The sequence below is a fragment of the Lolium perenne genome, chromosome 6 (assembly GCF_019359855.2).
Source record: "Lolium perenne isolate Kyuss_39 chromosome 6, Kyuss_2.0, whole genome shotgun sequence".
NCBI classification, from domain to species: Eukaryota; Viridiplantae; Streptophyta; class Magnoliopsida; order Poales; family Poaceae; genus Lolium; species Lolium perenne.
Window position 1 is genome coordinate 259,519,364 of NC_067249.2, and position 17,121 is coordinate 259,536,484.

Below are 17,121 nucleotides of genomic sequence, written 5' to 3' on the forward strand. Positions count from 1 at the left end.
GCCCGTTGGCTTGAGCATAGTATGGAGACGATCGGATCAACTTAATCCCCATGTCATCGCAGAACTTTCTGAATTCCTTAGAAACAAAGACCGGTCCTCCATCGGTCGTGATAGTCTGGGGAATCCCGAATCTATGAATGACATGTTCTTTCACAAAATTGATAACATCTTCCGATTTTACCTTCTTCATAGGGACGGCCTCCACCCATTTAGTGAAGTAATCTGTAATGGCCAAAATCCACTCGTGGCCTTTGCTCGATGCAGGATGGATTTTACCGATCATATCCATGCCCCAACCTCGAAATGGCCAAGGCTTGATGATGGGGTTCATTGCTGATGCAGGCACCATCTGAATTTTCCCAAACATCTGACACGCTTGACACCCTTTATAGTACCTAAAGCAGTCCTCAAGCATGGTGGGCCAGTAAAACCCTGATCGCCTAATCAGCCACTTCATTTTATGAGCCGATTGGTGAGTTCCACAGGCGCCTTCGTGCACCTCGTGTAAGAGCCGATTGGACTCGGTTGGTCCCAGGCATTTGAGCAGTAACCCTTCTAACGTCCTGTAGAATATATCATCTCCTATAAGGACATATTTCATGGCCTTATACCTTATCCGCTTAGGTGCCCCCCGAGCCGGATCCTTCAAGTAATTGAAGATATCGGCTCTCCAGTCATCCTGTTTCAGGAACTGCACCTGAACTTCTGACCCGTCTGGTATGTCCTTGTAGCCTGACGCCATCTGTGCGAGATCATTGGCCTCGGTATTTTGAGATCTTGGGACCCAATTGAAGTTGATGTACCGAAATTGTGCCATCAGCTCACGGCATTCCATCCATAATGGGAAGAGTGACTCACTCTCGCACTTGTATTCGTCCGTGAGCTGGGAAATCACCAACTTAGAGTCTCCAAAAAGTTCCACCGCTTCTGCCCCGGCTTCCAAAAGCAACTCCATTCCCTTGCGTATTGCCTCATACTCAGCGACATTGTTGGTACACAGGGTAGATAACCTGATGGAGAAGGAATATGTTGCCCCCCGAGGTGACACGAGCAGAATGCCGATGCCACAACCATCGTCACAAGCCGATCCATCGAAGAACATAGCCCATGCACGTACAGATAGTGCTCCTATATCAGTATTGATTCGTTCAGCAATGAGATCGGCCAATGCTTGTCCCTTGACTGCTTTCGCAGGCTGATACCGGAGATCAAACTCCGTTAATGCAAACATCCATTTACCAAGTCGGCCTTTTAAAACAGGGGCCGACAACATATGTTTGACGACGTCTGATTTGCATATGATGATAATTTCTGCCGTCAGAAAGATGTGACGAAGCTTGGTGCAGGTGAAAAACAAGCAGAGGCACAACTTCTCGATTTCAGGATACCTCGTCTCTGCATCCAACATCCTTCTGCTGAGGTAGAAAGCCACCTTTTCCAGACCATCATAAAGTTGCACCACTACTGACGCGATGGAAGTGTCAGCTACCGATAAGTAAATGTAGAATGGTCTGTCTTGCTGAGGCGGAACCAGCACAGGCGGTGTCGATAGATACTCCTTAATCTCGTCAAACGCTTGCTGCTGCTCTGCCCCCCAGTGAAACTCGTCATCAGATTTAATTTTCACCAACCCCATAAACGGCTCAATTCATCCCGACAGATTGGAGATGAATCTTCGGACGAAGTTGATTTTACCGATGAGGCATTGGAGTTCCTTCTTCGTGGTAGGCGGTTGCATGGTGCGCACTGCCTCCTGGCTTTTCAAGCCGATCTCGATTCCACGTTCATGAACCAAGAAACCCAAGAACTGACCGGCCGTCACCCCAAAGGCACACTTCTTTGGATTCATCCTTAGCCCGAATTTTCTGGTTCGATTCAGAATGCGTCGCAAATCCTCTAAGTGTCCTTCTACGGAGACAGACTTGACCACCACGTCATCGATGTAGATTTCCACCAACTTGCCGATCAGATCATGAAAGATGTAATTCATGGCTCTTTGGTACGTTGCACCGGCATTCTTCAGTCCAAAAGTCATGACTACATATTCAAACAAGCCCACTGAACCTGGTACTCTGAATGCAGTCTTGTGTATATCTTCTGGAGCCATGAAAATCTGATTGTAGCCGGCGTTGCCATCCATGAAGCTTAAGACCTTATGACCAGCAGCTGCATTGACCAATGTCTCTGCTACCGGCATGGGATATTCATCCTTTGGAGTGGCTCTATTGAGATCTCGAAAATCTATGGCAACGCGCCATCGGCCATCCTTTTTCTGTACAAGCACTACATTGGAAATCCATTCAGCGTACCTGCACGGCCTGATGAACCTGGTGATCAACATTTTCGACCTCCCTCTTGACTTCTTCTAGGATATCGGCCTTCATCTGACGTGCACGTTGCTGGAACGGCCGAAATCCTTTCTTGAGAGGGAGCCTATGCTCAATGATGCTCCTGTCTAACCCAGGCATCTCTGTGTAATCCCATGCAAAGCAATCTGGGTATTCTTTTAACAGAGCTATCATCTGGCTCCTGAGATGCGGATCTAGCTTTTTGCTGATAAAAGTTGGTCGTGGCTTATCCCCAGGACCAATGTCAACCTCTTCTAGCTCATCAGCCGATGTAAACCCATACCCTAGCTTTCCGTCGCCTGCTAGATCGATGTTAAACACAGGCAAAGCGTATGGCGAGGATAGTATGGGCCGATTGCTGGAATTGGCCCCCATTTTTATTGCATTGCTCAATGAAGGTTTACATCTTGTTCGTGCTTTACTACGACTACGTGGCATGCTTGATACGAGATCATTACTTTTTATTTTTTGGGGCCGATCGCAGGGATCGGCCTTGCCACGTATGTCCGTTGCCTTTGCTCTTGCTATACTGTCAGGCCGGTGGATAAGACCAGCCTCACCCCGTTTTTTGTCACTTCGATGCACTCACAGCCGTCCAACCTGATTCCGGAGAGCGGCTCTTGGCCTCCCGTTTCCCAAATGTTCATGCCAGCCGTTGATATTTCGGCTGAATCATCTGCATGGATGACCTCCACTTCATCTCCATCCCATTGTATCAAGCATTGGTGCATTGTGGATGGAATGCAACAGTTAGCGTGGATCCAATCTCTCCCTAGCAGGACAGCGTAAGTGCTTTTGCTGTCGACGATGAAGAATGACGTAGGGATGGTCTTTCGGCCTACAGTTAAGTCCACGTTCAGAACGCCTTGCGCCTCTGATGCTTGGCCGTTGAAGTTGTTCAGAGTGACGTTGGTTTTGATCAGGTCTGCGCTAGAGCGTCCCAAGCGACGTAGCATGGAGTATGGCATTATGTTGACTGCCGCTCCCGTGTCGACCAGCATCTTATTGACAGGCTGCCCGTTGATATAACCTCTTAAGTACAGGGCTTTCAGATGCCTGTAGCTCCTTTCTCGTGGTTTCTCAAAGATCACTGGCCGTGGGCCGCAGTCGAGCTGAGCTATAGGTGCCTCTTCTGTTCCTGGAGCACAAAACTCCGATGGAAGAATGAACACCATGTTCGTGCCAGCCGATGTCGTATCATCGGCTTTCTTTTGTTTGGGGCGCCACTCTTTCTTCTGTGGACGACCCTCCTCATCCAGAGTTTGCTGAATTTTCGCGGCCAAATCAGGCCGCGCCTTCCTTAACGCATGTAGGTATCGTCTCTCGGCTTCCTGTACGCTACGTAGTCGCTGAACCCTACGCTTTTGAGAATGGCTGAGTCCAGGGCACCACCTTGGCCGGTGGTATCTATCTTCTTCATCATCGTCATCTTCTAACTCCTCGAGATCTTCCACCCGAGAGGACTCAGCTTGCTTGCTCCGAGATGGGAGAGGCCCTAGACGCTTGAACACTGACACGTCTCCTGCGTCCCTCTTTTTCTGTCTACACTCTGGGCAGTTACCGATTGTAGGCAATCGGCTCATCCCTGAATCCCAGCAATGCTTGAAGAAAGGACAATCCCAGTGTCTATCCACGTCGTCCTGCTCTCTTGACTTTTCCTTGGCACGGCGTTCATACCTTTTGTCGTCTCGATCGTACCGACGATATTTCCTGTTATCCACGCTAGACCGACGATCTTTTTCGTCGTCGCTGTCGTATCGCCGGCGCTGGTCGTACTGACGCTCATACTTGTTGAGGAGGTGCTCGGAGAGAGGTCGCTGGTATCGCACGTTCCTCACTTGCTCCTCTGTGATGTAGCGCTTGTCATTACGCTGGGGCCGGTCACGTGGAACGGCCCCCTCTTTTTCTTTGTCACGAGAGCGGCTGCTCTCGCCTTTGTCCTTACCAGGGTGGTACACAGGTCCTACCATGTTGATGCTGAACGAGAAACCTGGCTGGCACCTCCCAGGGTAAGTGCACTCTACCATGTTAACGGCAGTGAAGGGGTGCGTGTCAACTTTCATGGCGTACTGGCTGAAAATTAGACGGCCTTGTTCTATCGCCATTTGGATCTGCTGACGCCACACCCTGCAGTCGCTGGTGGTATGGGTGAACGTGTTATGCCACTTGCAGTATGGCCTTCCGTTCAACTCTTGCACCGTGGGGATTTTATGGCCTTCGGGTAACTTCAGCTGCTTCTCCTTGAGTAAGAGGTCGAAAATCTGCTCAGCTTTGCTTACGTCGAAGTCAAACCCTTTTGCAGGACCTTGTGGTTTAACCCATCTGCAGGACACGGGGTTTGCCCCCCGAGTCCATTCAGCCACGGCTACCTCCTGATCTCCCGCAGAGTCTTCATCTCCTTCTGTCTCAACCAGGACTACCGCGCGCTTGAACTTGTCCTGATACAACTCTGGGTGGCGCTGTTCATATAACGATAGTTTCTGAACCATATGCGCCAGCGAAGTGTACTCTGCTTGGGAAGCCATATCCTTGATCGGCGATGCAAGACCCACCACTGCCAGATCGACTGCCTCTTTTTCATTCATACAAGCCGAATAGCATCGGTTCCTGACGGCCCTGAAGCGCTGAATGTATTCGGATACCGTTTCTCCGCGCTTCTGTCGTATTTGTGCTAGATCGGCAATGCCAGCCTCGGAATCTTCTGAGTGATATTGCATGTGGAACTGTTCTTCCATCTGCTTCCAAGTCCGGATTGAATCTGGTGGCAGCGAGGTGTACCATCCGAAAGCCGATCCTGTGAGAGATTGCGCGAAAAACCTCACACGTAATGGGTCTGATGCTGAGATCATGCCCAACTGCGCCAAATATCGGCTCACATGCTCAACTGAACTAGAGCCTTCCGATCCACTAAACTTGGAGAATTCAGGGAGCCGATATTTGGGTGGTAGTGGGATCAAATCGTACTCGTTGGGGTATGGCTTGGAGTAGCTGATTGCCCTCCTCTTCGGCACCATGCCGAATTGGTCCCTCAAGATTGCACTGATCTGATCTACGGTGCTAGCTGTAGGAGTTGAGCTTTGATGATTCGTTGGAGTGGCACACTTAGCTAGCCACGCCTGCTTCTCGGGATCCGATCCATAAACCCCTCCTGCTGTTCCAGAAATCCCTACCGTTGCAACCTGGTTCGTGCGCGCCCAGTTATTGCAGTCTGGCACATATGTGCACATGTATCCGTGCAGGATCTCCTTAGGCGGTTCATACAAGAACTGGTAATCACTAGGATCGCCACCGATCTTGTAGACGACGTATGCCGGTGAACTCGGCACTTCTGGTGCTGCTAGCGCGAACGGCAGCGGTGGTCTAGTCTGGAACGGTATCTCTCCTTGGTGAGTTCCTAGGGCAGGTCCTGACGGAGAGTACTGATGCTTCATGATTTCCTGGACCACGCGCAGCGTGACACGCTCTAAAGCGTTCACCAGGCTCTCAGAATGGCGGTGTAGCGAGTGCGCTACCATGTGATTAACCTCCTGACGTAGAGACCTGGTGCGTTCTTCTGAAGGAGTAGACAGATCCACTCCATCGAGAGCGCCTTCAGCTGAGAACCCTTTCCACCTGATGCCGTGTGAGCGGGTCCTCTGGAAAGAGCCGATGAGGTCGGTTTCGAAGAGAGCTTTGATCTCGTCGTACTTCTTCTTGTACTCCTCGGACAGGTCTTCGTACGTGACTGGATCTTCCGCCATCTCCGATGCGGATGTTGATGCAGTTGTTGTAGAAGAAGGTCCCACCGGGCGTGCCAGAATGTGTTGACCACCAAAACCCACCGACGAGTAGCGACGGGCAACACGAAGAGCCGGGAGGCTCCCAGGACTGCTGGAGGGCCCTGGTCCCTCGGGCGACGGCCCGCAAAGCTCCGGCACGCACGTCCGATGCTGGTGCAAGGGCGTGCCACCTGACCTATACCTGGTCAGGAAGGTGATGGATTGCTTCGACTAGTTTCCTGCATGGCATACACGTAAACATTAAATACGAGCCTCGATCGGCTCTCAGGTTGTCCTGTGAATCGGCTCAAGGAGCCGATCCACCCATGATTCGTACGAGATCTACGATAACATGGTGGGCCTGCTTGATCAATATTAAGTTAAAACGATCTACGACGATCTAGGGTTTTCACCACATAACCGGAACGTCCTACACGTAATTGAGCCTGGCAGACACGAAAGATGATAATAAACCAGTCCTAGACAAGGCCTAAAAACCAACGTGGAGTTGATTCCCGGAACATCTTCTCTAGGACTAGCAAACTATACCTTACGTGCTACTGGATCCTTCAACCCGTTTGTAAGGCCTAACTATGCAGATATCAAACTAATCCTTGAAGAACAAGGAGCAATCGTAACGGATCGAATCTACTAAACAATGACTAAGCAAGGTGCCACCCTTGCACCTAAGATCGGTACAAGGGTGGCTAGATATCCAGGGGTAGCATAACTAATCAAATACATCGAGAAAGTGCCGATGCTAACCCTAACATATCCATGATAACGGTGTTGCTCGCCATCGAAAAGGCTTCAGTACGAGCAACACATGAACAACAGATAAACAAGATTCTGCCTAGATCGCAAGATGCGATCTAGGCGACCTCTGCTACCGGAAGAAACCCTCGAAACAAGGGGTGGCGATGCGCCTAGATTGGTTTGTTGTGAACGTGATCGTCTTCTTTCTCAATAACCCTAGATACATATTTATAGTCCGTAGACTTTCTAACGTGGGAATAATCCCAACCGTATACGAGCTAAACTCTACCTTTTAATCCTAACCGACACGTATCCTACTATATTTACAGATACACGGGCAATTTAGCCCAAACTCTTTATACAAGGCCGATTCATGAATATTTTCTACGTATATTTGTTAAGCCCATCTCAATCACGGCCCACCTCTGATTTGGTTAAAATCTGGTGATAACACCTGCATTAGAGAAGAATTTTTATCCTCAAAAAACTTATCATTTCTACATCGCCAAGCGAACAAATAATGGCAAGCGAGCTCCCACCCAGCTAAGAATTCTAAACCTATAATAAATACGATGTAAATATATTAGCAACACTACATGGCGGATACAAGGTAGAACCTATTTAGATAACTAACCATGTAGAATGAGCAAATTTGCATCGTAATAATAAGTCCTTATTGTTTCACCTTGATGAAAAATACGCACTTTGTACTTCTATGCTAATTATGTTTTACAAGGCTGTCTTTGATGAAGATTACTCCTCTACGAAGATACTAAGTAAAAAATAATATCTTTAGCGGTATCTTCATATTCCAATTATTATTATTCTCACCTGGCATTTCTGGCTAGATTAATGCTTTATACATGGAGTCCAGAAAGAAATACTACTCTCATGTATTCCACCAAGATTCGTCGGCCCTCTGCAAGGACACGTCACATTAGGTGGGTAGGAATCGAGAACCGTAGCCATGATATCGCTCTTGTGACGGATAATATTGTATGGAGGTGCATATTTTTTCTCGTGTAGCATTTCTCAACGACTTATCCTCCTAGAATCTAATTTCTGAATCATCCTTAATTATAAAGGATCCAAATCGAAAGAAGTATCCACTAGACTAACATAGAAATGTGAGTCTCGAGGTTTACAATGAATTTGGGACCATGCATTTAAGACTATGTATTTTATTTTTAGAAAAGTTTCACATACTCCATCTGCGAGCGGAGGGTAGCTTGTACCTAGAGATATACATTTAGGCTCAAGGTCATGAATATCCAGCCCTCCTTAATCTTTAGAGCGGCAAAGCATACTCCATTTAGCTTAGTCGATACTTAGCAAAGTTATTTGCACCACTTAGCGTACTTTTGCCCCCTCTAAAAATTCATGCTAGGTCCAATTTTTAGGCTGCTAAAATTATGATGCTCTAGGAGTATTCTACAAGATGATCCTGGATTTCACATTAATGTTTTTTTAGAAATACAATAGAAACGCAGATGCTTACATACACGCGTATACACTCACCCCTATAAATGCATACACGCACACCCTACCTCTATAAGCAGATTCGGAGGACTGAGCCGGCAGATCGAATCTTGAAATTGATGAAGTCACCACAGACGTCTCGCTGTCGATTTCACACGAAAAATTGCTCATGTGCCACACTTTTTTTTTTGTAGTTTGCATATTGGCCACACGACATACGGACATACATACGCGCGCTTGTCATGTGGCAAAACGTGCAAAAATTCCACGTGTAATAAATTTTGTCTGCACTGTTGGTGCGTTGGTGGAGAAGCCGATGCCGCGCGCGTCGTGGAACGAAGCGAAGATACCGGTGAGCCCGGGGCGGCAGATTCCGTTACGGCAGCTTCCAAATCCCGGCGAGTCGCCGTCGTTAGCAACAGACGGAGCACCCAGCCCCACGTCCGCAGCTCTCCTTTTCCTCTCGCTCGCTTCCCTCCACTCTCCACGCGACGCGACTCACCTCATCCTCTCTCCCTGCCCCGGCTCCGACGACGTGCCAGTCCACCCATGCCGCTGCACCCCGCCATGGCCACCGCCGCCGGCAGCGGCAGCAGCATCTCCACCGCACCGCCGTCCCGGTACTTCGGCGGCTCCGGCCAGGGCCGCCTCCGCCTCGCTCCGGCGCCACCCAGCCGCCGTCAGGCTCCGCTCCTCCGCTGCTCCGCGTCCGGCGCCGGAGGCCCCGACCCGGCCCTCGAAGAGCAGAGGCGCCGCAAGGCCGAGCTGGCCGCCCGCATTTCGTCCGGCGAGTTCACCGCCCAAGGCCCCGGGTCAGTGCTCCCCGCCTCCACTGTTCTTTCCTCGTCGTCTCTACGCAATTTTCTTTCTTATCCGGTCGGTGTCGATTGAATTGGGTGGACCGGAATTTCTTTGATCAGATGGGTCGCTCCCCTCGCGGCGAGGCTGGCCAGGCTCGGCCCGCCGGGGGAGCTCGCGGCGGGGCTGCTCACCAAGGTAGCGGGCGCCGGCGCGGCGCGCAGGGGCCCGGAGCTGCCGCAGGCCACAGGGTCGATCAGTTCGGTCGTCGGGGAGGCCTTCTTCATCCCGCTCTACGACCTCTTCCTCACCTACGGCGGCGTCTTCCGCCTCAACTTCGGGCCCAAGGTGAACGCGCACTAGCCGAATTGCTGCCAAAGTCGCAACCTTCTGAGAAACCCTTCATGCTGCTAATGTTTTGTAGTTTTCTTTTTCCTTCTTACAGTCTTTCCTTATCGTCTCTGATCCGGCCGTAGCCAAGCACATTCTCAGAGACAACGCCAAGGCTTATTCCAAGGTTTGGTTGTCAGTTTGGATGCAGCCATTTTTTTTCCCTTCAGTAATAGTATAAATGTTTTTTTGCTCTTCAGAATTGAGTAGCCCTGCTTGATCGTTGTGGGTGCAGGGCATTCTTGCCGAGATATTGGAGTTTGTGATGGGTACGGGATTGATCCCAGCCGATGGGGAGGTTTGGCGTGTTCGACGCCGTGCCATCGTACCAGCAATGCATCAGAAGGTTCTAGCGCTGTACTTACCTAATATTAAGGTTCTGTTATTACTTTCTTTCTAGTGTAATTTTCGTATTCACTTGAAATTTTGCTCGGCAGTATGTGACGGCGATGATCGGTCTCTTCGGCAAAGCATCCGACAGGCTCTGCCAGAAGTTGGACAAGGCGGCAATGGACGGGGAGGACGTGGAGATGGAATCTCTCTTCTCTCGGCTGACGCTGGATGTCATCGGGAAGGCGGTGTTCAATTATGAGTTCGATTCATTATCTTACGACAATGGAATAGTCGAGGTTATCTTTCTCAGACTTTGCCATGTTCCTGAGTACATTTACTTTTTGTTTCTTATTTACCCTATTCTCTGTGACTCTTACCTTTCTGGTTTGTTGGTGTATGACCAGGCTGTGTATGTAACACTGCGAGAAGCAGAGATGCGGAGCACTTCTCCTATACCAACTTGGGAAATACCCATATGGAAAGACATCTCCCCTCGGCAGAGGAAAGTCAATGAAGCTCTTGTACTGATAAATAATATTCTCGACGAACTAATTGCTACATGCAAGGTAACCATTTTCTTATACTTTGACCTTTGTTATTACTGTGTGCTGTATTTCGCGAAATTATGACGCTAGGAATTATCTTTCTTACTGCTGCAGAGGATGGTAGATGAAGAAGATCTACAGTTTCATGAGGAATACATGAATGAGCAAGATCCTAGTATTCTTCACTTCCTGTTGGCATCTGGAGATGATGTATGATATAGCTGCATTTGTAAAGTTTTTTAGATGTCTGGACCTTCTAATGTTCACATTGCTGTGATGCTCAATCCATCTACCTTAGGTATCCAGCAAGCAGCTCCGTGATGATCTGATGACAATGCTCATAGCTGGCCATGAGACCTCTGCAGCAGTCTTAACATGGACATTTTATCTTCTATCTAAGGTGTGATATGGTCAATAACCAAAAAATTAATGCTCTAGTAGTATAGCAATATCCAATATACTGTGACGTTGATCATGTTCGTATTCACTAAACCGTTATATTTTTACTTATTCTCATTGGGTTATATTGCTAATGTGCAGTATCCGAATGTAATGTCCAAGCTCCAAGCTGAGGTAGACTCACTTTATCTTTAAGGTGTTTCTTTCATGGAGGTTCACACATCTGAATCTTTCAAATGATAATTGTCCTTTCTTTGCTTAATTATCCACAGGTTGATGCTGTTCTAGGAGATGGTTTACCAACGCTTGAGGATCTGAAAAAGCTAAAGTACACTACTCGAGTTATTAACGAAGTAAGTGTCAAACAGTGTTACCTCACCCCAATAATGAATTTCCCACTGAACAAGAACATTACCATTGTTGCAGTCTTTGAGACTATATCCACAGCCACCAGTTTTGATTCGCCGCTCCCTTGAGGATGATATGCTAGGGGAATACCCAATCGGCAGGTAAACATTTTCCATAAGTATTCCATTTCCACCTGTTAAGTCACAAAAGACAAGGCCAGCTTTAGTCTCAAGTCAAGTATAGGGAGTAAGGACTATTTATGTGTTTATCACAAAAGCACCTTGGCAACCATTGAGTTCTGCTCCCTTTGTCTTTTCGCTTTTTTTTTTCCTTAGATACTCGTGTGAGTAATATATTAACATACAGTATTACAGCCTCTTCCCAATCTTGTGCAGACTATTTTACTCAACATATTTTATTTTCTGCTTGTCCTAATGTCAATTCTGGTAGATGTAGCGAAGCTTATTTTATTGTTGCTCCATATAAAGCTAAAATTTTATACTATAATTCTAAAGATATATATTATATTTTCCAAGGGGAGAAGACATTTTTATATCTGTCTGGAACCTTCATCGATGCCCAAAGCATTGGGAGGATGCAGATGTTTTCAATCCAGAAAGGTGGCCTTTGGATGGACCCAACCCAAATGAGACAAACCAAAAATTCAGGTTCCATACCTTATACTGCAATGAAATGTTTTTTGGTACACCATTTGCCACTACAGTTATCAAGTTTATTACTCCCTCCGTCCCAAAAACGACGTCACAGGCTTGTCTAAATTTGAATGTATCTATACACTGAATTGCGAATAGATACATCCAAATTTAGACAAATCTGCGACATCCTTTTTGGTACGAATGGAGTAGCTGTTTCTACTTTCTGTTGCAACAATTGGGAGACCTTTTTTTCGAATTAATTGGGAGACCTTTGAATATGTTTAATTGCTTGTTGTAGTTATATTTCTTCTTCTTGCCAGAACAAAACATATACCTTTTTAGGTCAAATGACCAAAGTCGTTCACCGAGTGTGCAACTCCTGTTTATTCTTATGTTCTACTATACTATGACACAGAGCATCTAACCTGCCCCTGAGATTCTTATCAGTTAAGTTATATAACTACCTATTCATGTATAAGTGACAATGCTCCAACCTAGATGTTGTCCTCAGATGGGTGCAGTCAAAATTTGAATATTACCACTGATGGTCATAAAATTATTTATGTTTGTCCTGTGCGGATGATATTAATAGATTCATTGTGAAAAGTGCTTCCAAGTCAATATACTTTTATTAACATATAGTTAGAAAAAATAGTAAAATGCATCTACAGGAGACCTTATTGATACCCAAAATCACATCTATTTCCAACCGATAGTAGCACACTAGCACATAGCCACATCCCTATGATTTGCAGAATGTATTCAGAGTTTCAGACAACAATTACATGGAATATAGTTAGATGAATCTTAGAATGTGATGCAGAGATAATGAGATGGGTTCAATAGATGAATCTTATTGAGGATGAAAAGTGATGCAGAGATTAATAACTTGAATTAAAGTTTATGGTTAATGAATAAAAAATCTTATCAATGACAATCATGTTAAAATACTGCCCCAGTGAGCAACAGGAAATCGCACTACTGATAGAAAAAGCAGCAATGATTTGTCATCTTAAGATTTTCCAAGAAGCAGGAATCCATTGCACTGGTTATCTGTGGCGCACTTTTTTGTGACTATATTGTTGCTTTGTGAATGTCCCAAAAAAGATTCACGTATATGTCTTTCCAATAACCATTAGAATTTTAACTTTGAATAGACTGGTAGGTTTATGTGTCATAACTTTACTACCTACCCTGTAGTGACCAGTAAAATGGTTTAACAGCAGATCCCTTTTTAGGACCAGAAAAGATCAAAGGTGTAGATGACTCTTTCCTTAATGCGACATAATTAGTGGAGTTTGTATATTCTTTATATTGTTATGAATGATAAATCATAGTGCTCATGCGATATATTTCTAAAGGAGTATGGACTATAAGATATCTTCAGCTGCAGTGAATGTAACAATACGAACCATGGTTGCAGCGGGCAGTTTGAACTAGGGTTGACATATTAGTTTACAAAGAAGTGATGGTCACCATTTAGTAGATAAATGTCATTTCGTAAGCATCCCGTGAAACTCGAAATTAGAAAGAAAAAAAAGATTATACAACTAGGGTCTTGTGTTTTTGGCTTCTGGTTCTTTGTGTCACTATTTTTTGTCTGTCAAGTCCTTGGTTTATGTTTTTTGAGATGCAGTCCTAAATCTTAAGCATCCTACTTACATCAGCACTATTAGTGCTGTAGACTTGATATATCTCTTGCGAGAGCACATATTTCAAATAAACAACAAAAGAAAGGTTATAATCCTAGGTTCCATGTCAAGCTCTTAGATATCCGTTGTGTAGTTGTGGCAGCTTTCCTTCTGAAGAATATTTCTGTCATGTGTTTGCTATCACTCTAACTAGTGCCTGATAAACTTGTTATAAGTTATAACTTAATTGTATTTATTTATATCTTGTTGAATTTTCAGTTACTTACCATTTGGTGGCGGACCAAGGAAATGTGTAGGTGATATGTTTGCTACTTTTGAGGTAATCCATTTTAATACTTATGGATTCCCATCTGATGATATCGAAATAGCATTGCGAATTCATGAAATCTACTGGATGATGTTCTTGATTTAGCAGTATTAAGGTCTTTATTTTCAATATTTCACCTTCTAGGCTTCTTGGTATCTTCGATTTCATGTTCTTTTGTGAAAATCAAGATTTGTTGCTCTCCTAGCAGATGCACCAAGAGGGTGCACAGCCCTCAGATAGTCATTTGTTCTATGACTATTGAGAGAACCACTGACACTCTGCAATTTCTATTCAGAATGTTGTGGCAACGGCAATGCTTGTCAAGCGGTTTGATTTTCAGATGGCTCCAGGAGCACCTCCGGTATGTTTGCAACCAGCTTTCGGTTTCATCATAACTAATAAAATATATTCTCATATTTCGAGCAATATATTATAGGTCGAGATGACAACCGGAGCAACAATTCACACAACCAAGGGCTTGAACATGACTGTTACTCGGAGGACAAGGCCACCTGTAATTCCAAACTTACAGATGAAAGTTGTTTCCGATTCAGAAGGACGCACATTTTCTACTGCACCGGTGGGTGTTTCTACTGCTAGTATTGCTTCTGGAGAAGATCAGCAAGAGGAGGTGTCGACAAGTCGAGTGTGATTTATTATTTTTTACGCTCAGATTGCAGTGACATACATAATGAGTACGTCACATCTCAGACCTACATGAAAATTGACCTAGTTATAGTTCCTTCACGTTTGAGTCAGTTCTTTTCTTCGTTATGTGCATTCATTGGCCTTTTTCCCACCTTTCTCTTGCATTGTACTACTGAAGTTTTTTCTGTGATAAATCATTACCTGAAGAGCTCAAAGGATGCTGTACATCCAGTAAATAAGATGTGCTGTTTTTATCTTCAGTAAAGAAGTGCTCAGAGGCAATATAGTCCTCGTCCTCCAAGTGGCTAGGGCAAAGGAATTTCTAATTCACATTGTTAATCTTGTAGTCATCTCTTTTATTTAGTTGGTTGTGTTATACTTCTTTGGTGATAAGACTGTTGCACTGGCTCTGAAACCGTGTTCTTTTTTACAACTTTCTTTGACAACCTCTGAAACCGTATCCTATTATCATCATCAGTTTCTATGAATCTGCATGGCTGCACTTAATTAGATTTCATGCTCAATTTAGGCATATCATTTTTTAAGCATATTGCCACCATTCTTCTGAAACATTACTTTAAGTTGTGTGATTTTTTGCAGTGGAATTCATTGCTCATGGAAACATTTTCATTTGCAGACACCAGACCGTACAATAGAGCAGAAGCTTCCTGGTGTGCTTCTTTACAAGGAAAAGCTCTCCTAAGTTCTCCCAGGCTTATTTTTGTGATTCAGGCTACAACAGTTATACAGATTATACATCTCCCTGCTACTCAAAAGTACCGCGGACACATATGTACAAATCCACAAGTACCAAGCACCTCCTGCACCTCTAAATCTTCAGCATGGCCTCCAACGCACGAAGTACGTCATCACGGGTAACTATACCTGTTAATAGTGTTTAGAATCCCATTAAGCTTGCAACATACTCTGAATAGTCAATGTTAAGGAGATAATACAGATCTAGTATATTGAGTCGTCTGTTCCTGGTTTGTCACAGTTTCTGTTACTCACCTATCACTTGGTTGTCCTGATTTACTATTGGTAATCTGTGGATCTTCTTTTTGAGCATCAGAGCTGCGGCATCTGTTGGCATCACATTTGTGTACTGTCAAACTAACTGGGAAAAAATGGAAAATAAAATAAAATGAGTGGAAACAAAGATTACCGGTCACTGTTCTATCACATGATAGCGTGATCGCTGGAGAGGTCATCACTTGTGCAATCTTTGTCCTTGACTGTTGCAACAAGTAGCAAATGGATTAGCAAACAAGATGTCTTTATGTCCTCTGATATAAGGTAGCAACTTGTATATGTGTGCGGGTGTGGGTTTGTTTTATTTTTCTCTCTTTGCGGCAAGAGCTTGTGTATATACATGTGTAAAACAGACAAAGAGTGAGGAAGGAGGAAGCTGACCCCATGTGAAGCTCTTGTTCGATCGCTCTTGACAAGCACCCCAACACATCTCCGAGCACTGTCTACAACCGGGAGGCCCGACACAAACTCAAAGTGGCCTTCAACCTCCTCCAGCGTCTGATCTGCTGTGGCCATCAAGACAGGCGTCGACATGGCCTCGCGCAAGAGTGCCACCCGCTGCTGTAGCCAAGCATCCAAGTTCAGAGTCAAGCAAGGACCCGGAGAAGATCAACAAACACAACAACAACAAGAAGAGTGCCAGGACAAACAAGCACCTGATCCCCAGCCTGGGCATCCTGCTGCTGCTGGGACTGAAGATATACGCGGAAATCGTCGTAGCTGATGAGGGAGAAGTTCTCGGGCCACTCACCGGAGATGATGGCGTCAGGGTTCTCGTCGAGGCCCAGCCGGAGCCCGTTCCCGTCCATGAACGTCGACGCCCGACACCCGACGCCGCTGGCTCTGCCCCTCCTGGCGCCGCCCTCGGCCTTGGCCCCTTTGAACATGGAGCAGCTCTGCAAGGTATTGATGCAAGCCATGTACTCTTCTCTTGTGTGGATGTTCCAGTGGTTTGTAACTGTGTTCTCTTGCAGATCCCAGCAAGGAGAGTGCTTTTATAATGAAACTGGAGGAGCTCACTCTGTCTATTGTCAATGAGCCGGGCTGGATGGGCATGCTTGCATGGGAAGGGAAGGGCTGGCCTACCAGTGAGTGACTGGTACTGCTGAGATTCTATTATTGCATCTTTGACCTGATGAGTGACAAGTGTGCTGATAAATATCTAAAACATGCAGTGAGCTCAGTAAAGGTTGAATCATGGTAGTTTTGTGAAGAACAGTGGCAGAAACTGAACGGCTGATCATGGTGTTTTTACCCCTCCATGGGGTGGTTAATACAGGACTGGATGATCTGGATATGTACCTAACTCTGAAAACAAGTTGCTGCTGCACCTGGTTTCCAGCATTTTTGTCACTGCTCCAAAATTCTGAATCCGGTCCAGGTTCGGATGTGGATTGACGTGGAATTTTGGACACGCGGTGCTTCTTCTCAAAATGGTACAAAAACTCGGATGCCTATGTGGCGAGCAGCGAGTGGCCGGCGAGATTCCCGTGGGGCCCTGTCACGTGGCAGCGGATAAGGAGTGCCGATCCGTCTCTCTGGTACGGTTGGTGGAGAGCTTCAGCTCGATGTCGCATGCGTTTATTTCACTCCGGCCAGTTGGTTGTCGTGCTGTCTCGTCGGAACCGGAAGGGCTAACGGCCGATGGTTTCGCCGGAATTGACCGGATGCA

At 45.9% G+C, this 17,121-nt stretch overlaps 2 protein-coding genes across 3 annotated transcripts; one reads left to right on the top strand and one right to left on the bottom strand.

Moving 5' to 3' along the window:
• Positions 1-8,642: 8,642 nt before the first annotated feature.
• Positions 8,643-15,488, top strand: LOC127305335 (protein LUTEIN DEFICIENT 5, chloroplastic). The gene is given in 17 exon segments (XM_051335745.1): positions 8,643-8,972; positions 8,975-9,153; positions 9,262-9,487; positions 9,585-9,656; positions 9,765-9,875; positions 9,967-10,158; positions 10,267-10,428; positions 10,522-10,617; positions 10,706-10,807; positions 10,948-10,980; positions 11,079-11,159; positions 11,233-11,315; positions 11,691-11,822; positions 13,721-13,781; positions 14,065-14,130; positions 14,206-14,464; positions 15,055-15,488. Coding segments are annotated over 16 exon segments (2,127 nt in total). The 5' UTR covers positions 8,643-8,657; the 3' UTR covers positions 14,422-14,464; positions 15,055-15,488.
• Positions 15,027-16,434, bottom strand: LOC127305336 (uncharacterized). 2 transcript variants are annotated; one of them, XM_051335747.2, is made up of 5 exons: positions 16,106-16,434; positions 15,831-16,007; positions 15,583-15,652; positions 15,429-15,500; positions 15,027-15,302 (listed from the first exon to the last, which is right to left on the bottom strand). In XM_051335747.2, the coding sequence occupies exons 1-5, from the start codon at positions 16,367-16,369 to the stop codon at positions 15,247-15,249; spliced, it is 639 nt and encodes a 212-aa protein (XP_051191707.1). In that variant the 5' UTR covers positions 16,370-16,434; the 3' UTR covers positions 15,027-15,246. The 2 variants fall into 2 exon arrangements, with proteins under 2 accessions (XP_051191707.1, XP_051191706.1); XM_051335746.2 differs by having other exon boundaries at positions 15,831-16,010; positions 16,106-16,433.
• Between the last annotated feature and the right edge of the window lie 687 nt (positions 16,435-17,121).

Excerpts from the sequence above, each read along its gene's own strand:
- LOC127305336 (XM_051335746.2), bottom strand. The coding sequence starts at position 16,369 with ATGGCTTGCATCAATACCTTGCAGAGCTGCTCCATGTTCAAAGGGGCC. Across the intron at positions 16,011-16,105 it reads ATGCCCAGGCTGGGGATCAG|CAGCGGGTGGCACTCTTGCG; the intron begins GTGCTTGTTTGT and ends GCTTGGCTACAG. Across the intron at positions 15,303-15,428 it reads TCAGGACAACCAAGTGATAG|GTATAGTTACCCGTGATGAC; the intron begins GTGAGTAACAGA and ends CACTATTAACAG.